The 5,796-nt window shown below is 44.8% G+C and overlaps 1 protein-coding gene across 1 annotated transcript; it reads right to left on the bottom strand.

Moving 5' to 3' along the window:
• Nucleotides 1-4,138: 4,138 nt before the first annotated feature.
• LOC306940335 (glucose-6-phosphatase catalytic subunit 1-like) lies at nt 4,139-5,248 on the bottom strand (the record flags this gene model as incomplete). Its single annotated transcript, XM_079525354.1, has 1 exon — nt 4,139-5,248. One exon carries the CDS (start codon nt 5,246-5,248, stop codon nt 4,139-4,141), a length of 1,110 nt encoding a protein of 369 aa, XP_079381480.1.
• Nucleotides 5,249-5,796: the final 548 nt, after the last annotated feature.

Below are 5,796 nucleotides of genomic sequence, written 5' to 3'. Positions count from 1 at the left end.
TCAGCTTTCATTCGGTTTTCCTTTTTTCCCCAGTAGAATAACAGCCATTGCTTTACATGGGTATGATTAAGCATACAAATATTTCTTAACAATCACACACTGTACATTATTACTTTTCTATTTTAGTATACTGTACATACTTCATTTGTAGTCCTGTAAATTTATCTGTGGGTTTTAAATGCTTATGCCACAACCTTGGCATATAATCTGGATAAATCAAGTGTAAAACAAAACAAGAACACTTAAAAGTTGCTTGCAATTCAAAACAAAACATTTGACATTTGAGTGGCACTGGCCGGTAATGACTTATTGTCTAGCACAGTCCCAGAAGGGTCCTCCCTGCGGATTACACGGATGCAGAAATCTCTCTCTGCCCATCTCTTTGTTTCTGGTCCATGTGGTATGTGTGCGTCATAGAGGCACAGAGTTTGTTGTCACATTTAGCATGTTACCTACCTTTAATCAGATATGGGCTTTAAGTGAACAAACAGGCTCTCTCCCATGCATGAGTATCACAGATGCGCAGTCTCTCTGTGTCGGTCTGAGTACACAAGCACATGGTGCAAGGCGTAGCCTATGCTGTGCCCTATGGCACATGGGCTTTAACAGAATGGTGTATACTCTCCTGTGTGCATGTAATTTTTTCTGGACTATGAATTATAACACGATCTCATTAGACGACGTGCAATGGACACTTAATGACTGCCACACAACGGAAACGTGCGTAGATTAAGTTAGGTCGCTGTTGTGAATTTAGTTACCCTTCATGTGGTCCTAAGAGGCTCCCTCTTCAGTTCAGTTGAGCTCAGAGAACAGGAGGACACCAGGCAGCCACAGTATCACATGACAAGTTCTGTAGTTTATTACACACATGGAGAATATATACAGTACTGGACACATGACGTGACGGAAGATATGAGAGATGGTAAAGAACAGAATGAGTAGAAATAGAACATGAATCTCGTATCATTGTTTATAGACGTGCACAGACTCCATTTCAGTATTCAGTAAATAATTGCTTTTGAAATATTTATATTTATATTTATAGTTTGCTCACTGGAAAGGCTGTCCTGCAGTAAGAGGCATAGTTATTTGTAGTAGGCTAACATCAATAATACCATGAAGGCTGAGTCATACACAAACTGCTATTTCATTCTATTATGGCTGCAGTGAAAGGGTAATTCCTAATGGCTAAATAGGCCTACATGAAAATATAGGCTAGCATGTTTTTGACGTAGTGGGTGCCCCCCAAAGGAGCCCCTCACTTCAGATTTCAGAACACACACACACACACACACACACACACACACACACACACACACTCATATGACTCACACCCTATATCTAGCCTAAGGTGATTGAATGGGGTGTTATTGTCCACCCCTCTATTTCTTACAGCCTTCTTTACAACAAACTCCTCTTCTCCTTTCTGTATCACAACTGCAGCTCATTAAATCTCTACTTCATTGCATCCATCCTGATGGGATCCAGCTGATGAATTTCCCCTTTCCGTTTTTCAAGCCCCAACGATTCTCTTTCCATTGCCATTTTGTTGCTGATGAGACCCAGCTGGAATCTGAGATGTCCATGTTCTCCTCTGTGACGACGTACCGCTGCTTCCTGAAGGTGACAGTGTTTCTCTCTTATAGCCACTTCTATGTTTCTGCCTCTCCCTCCTCCCAAGTTATTTTTCCACTGACATTCACGTTGATCGATTTCCTATATTTTCAGGCTTTTCCAGGCTTTGACTTTCCCAAATGGCAACCTCTTTGGTCTCCCTCTTTCAGGGTGATCTCCTGGTCTGGTGAGATCTAGCCCTGAAACATGACATAATCACGAGCGCCATGTGAACCATGTATATATAGTCCATATAGTCCATGGACTATATGGACTATAGTCTATAGTAGTCCATGGACTAGCTAGGTGAGATCCTCATCTTACTTTCATTGTCCCACAGAATAATCTTTCTGTCGCACTTTGATAAGACTTAGTTGGTATTGGATATGTTGTGGATTCTTGGGAGATTAGCTCCTAGGTGAGTTTGATGTTCTCAAAGCTGGAAGCTCTCAAAGCCTTATTCTCAGCCTCGAGTCTAGGGCCTAGACAGAGGCTAGGCAGTCTCTAGCTGTGATAACCAGCAGAAGGATAGAATGTACGTATCCTGAAGTCAGCGTCAGACCATCAGGTTACATACCTTAAAGGCTCTTTTAAAGCAGTGTACTGTACGCACAGGGCTGGTATTATTAATAATAATTGTATTATTTTTTATATTTACAAAATCTTCACAGTTCCATCCATCCATCCATCTTCAACCGCTTATCTAGTCGGGTCGCGGGGGCAACAGCTCCACCAGAGTGTTCCAGACGTCCCTCTCCAGAGCAACATTAGTGACTTCCTCCTGGGGGATCCCGAGACGTTCCAAGGCCAGTGAGTCGATGTGTTTCCTCCAACTGCGCCTTGGTCTGCCCCAGGGTCCCCTCCCAGTGGGACGTGCTTCGAGGACCTCCCTAGGGAGACGCCCGAGAGGCATCCTAACCAGAAGCCCGAAGCACCTAAGCTATAGCTCCTTTCCAGGCGATCTTCACAATTCAAAGAAAAATCACACTCGTGTGAAGTGAGGGGCTCACGCTGTGGTCCCCGATCAGTTCCACTGTCATACGGTCTGAAAAGTGGATTTCCTTCTCGTGCTTTAGTGGTGTTGCTGAAAGGCTGACATCATCATCCACGAGACATGAACGCCTAGTGTTAATTAATATATGAAACGAAACTACTCATGAGTTGTATTTATATCAACCATATGATGTCTCGTGGCATCATTTAGTGCATTAAAACAAACATTAAAGTCCATAGACTTGGCTTCCACATGATGTAATTTCGGTAAGCCGTGCATTGGAGGGGCTTGCGCACTCAAACATCACACTTATGTGAAGTGAGGGGCACCCACTTGTGGCTGCCACATGATTGCAGATTCACTGTCTCCATATACGTTACGAGACATGAATGCGGTGTGTCACAAGGTGTATACCGTGTATTTATATTGGCCACTTGACATCTCACGTCGTCATTTTAGTGCCCTAAACAAACCTTAAAAGTCCATAGACAGTACTCAATAGGCTGCCAAGCCTTGACCTTCGGACTCGCAGGCCGTCACATTACCGACTGAGCCAGAGCTCTGGCCACCCCTTATAGTTTCTCAATTAAAGTTTAGTTTCACCCTTAAGGTTTCTCTAACTTCTTCAATCTTAAACTGTAAATAGTGCAAATCCCTTACCGTTTTAATACATAATACATTCATGAACTTTTTTAGATAAACATGAAATGGAATAAATAACCTGAGGGGATTGTTTCTGCAAACAAAAAGCTGGTTCCCATTTCCTTGGCCAGCCAATTAGCTCCAGCAGAACCACTGTTCTAAATTCTAGGAGTTTTTTTTTTTAAACGTATGTTGCTAATAGCTAACATTACACAGATGCCTTCCCAGTTTTAATGGGTTAGAATAGAAATCGCAAGGAATCTAGCTGGAGCCTGGGCCCATGGTGTTGATCGCATCCTAAACCAAATTACAGTATAAAGAAACCAAATTCAAACCATGAGGTCTCAGGTAAGACACTGGGCTGAGATCATATTAAATTCCCAAATTATAGAGTTGTGTCACAACTCCAAATTTGGCCATGCAGGGTGTCTGAGCTGACTGCCATTCATTTCTATTTTTTTTTTAGTGGTGTAAACCACTCCTACAACTGGCTTTGTTGTGCAGAAAAAATGAGCATGGTTGCTATGTTCACCCTGTTCACCCACGTAATTAAATCACACCCGGGTTTTGATGAAAATTGTAAACCACTCCTACAACTGGCTTTTTTTGTGCAGAAAAAATGAGCATGGTCGCTACGGTCATCCAGTTCACCCGGGTGTGATTTAATTACGTCAGAAATTATTTTGAACATAGCAACCATGCTCATTTTTTCTGCACAAAAAAGCCAGTTGTAGGAGTGGTTTACAATTTTCATCAAAAATATATATACACAATAATTGAAAGTGGGTCTGAGCTGACTGCCATTCACTTCTATTTTTTTCAAATTAAATCATTTTCAAATTTTCATCAAAAATATATATACACAATAATTGAAAGTGGGTTGGCCTACCGGCCAAGGAAGTACCTGAAAGTATGAAAAATAAGCACAATATATACTGTGCATGATAGAACAAAGCTGTAGACACAGTATGGGATGATACTGACGGTGGCCAGAGGCACAGCAGCACTCTTGCAAAAGTACAGCAGGTAGAAGAGGCCGTTGTTGTGCGGGGGTAGCTTGAAGGAGTCGATCAGGTGCAGCAGGCCCATGGAGGTGATGACACACAGGGCCTTGACGAGGGCACTGCTGCGCTCGGACTCGGTGTAGAGTGGAGAGTGCAGGCCCAAGCCCAGACCAAGCAGGGTCCCCGTGCTGCGCGTCAGGATGGCGAAGGGGCAGGTGGTCGCGTGGATCCACTCGGCCCTCGCGCACCACCTCTGGGCCTTCTCCGCTGTCGACAGCAGGTCCACGCCGAGTTCCCTGAACAGCAGGTAGGAGCCAATGATGGCAGCGGTCAAGAAGAGGGTGACGTAGAGGTAAGTCTTCATGCTGGCACCGTGAATCCACTGGATCCTATTAAATGCCTCGGCCACAATCATACCCATGATGACTCCAAGTATGACCTGATGGGGGAAGTGAGCTGCGATAAAGACCCTGGAAAGACAGATGCATGCCTGGATACCCCAGAACGCCATCCACAGAATGGTCTTCAGATACCAGCTCTGGCCCGTGGATCTTTCGCTACTGTGTTTCTTGTCAGTCATAATGGCCAGGATGGAGGTCACTAGTGTGTAATAGACACTCGCAGTTCCCATAGCGTGGCCGGACGGGCTGCCTGGTCCAGTCTCACACGTCACAGGGTACTGCTCAATGTGAGGAGCAAGGGTGTGGTTGGCATAGTATTGCGTCTCGTGAACCCACCAGTAAGGTCTCCCCTCAAATAAAATCCATTTAAATACCAAGTTGAGCCAGTCACCGATCACGGCCACCCAGATTAGCTTGATGCCCTCCGACGAGCGCAGTTGGAACAAAAGGGGGAATAATATAAAGAAGGTATTTCTACGGTCCGACGCCCACGACACCCAGAGGAAGAAGCCACCCTTGTAGTTAGTCTGCAGGTAGTGCGTGGCGCTCACCCCAAAGCCCCGCATGGGATCCATTATACTGTCCATCATCCTAGCACTCGCTCTGCTTCCCACGCCCGAGTTATAGAATCCATCTTGACAGACCGACAGACCAGATGTTTTATACTCCACAATCTACTACTCTATACACGCTTCATGAAGACATCTGATGATGTCACCTGTGATTTAGCCATGTTTGGCAGACTACCTTAATACCTTTGGGCTTTGGTGAGTGCAGTTAGTATCTGATCACCCGACCCGACCCTATTTGGAGGCCAGTATGGATCCGTGTGGAACTCAAACATGATGTGTGGCCGCGAAGGACAGATATGCATGTACTGTGCACTCATTCAGGGATTTGTGGGAAATGGAAATGGATACTAGGGCAATGCCCGGTGGGGTCGTATGCCGTTCCGGTTATGCAATACATGTTGTAGACCATGTGGTTCCCAAACGTTTTCATGTCAAGGACCCCCAAATCGACACGCATTACCCCCGCGGACCCCCATGCCACATTAGAAAATATATGCCAAGGCCCCCCAAAAGAGAACATTTTTATGGCTCTAACGGTGATTTTCAACCATTTTAATTTCAAGGAC

Source organism: Electrona antarctica (genome assembly GCF_951216825.1).
Source record: "Electrona antarctica genome assembly, chromosome: 16".
In the NCBI taxonomy this organism is placed as follows: domain Eukaryota; kingdom Metazoa; phylum Chordata; class Actinopteri; order Myctophiformes; family Myctophidae; genus Electrona; species Electrona antarctica.
This window is presented reverse-complemented; position numbering and strand designations above follow the sequence as displayed.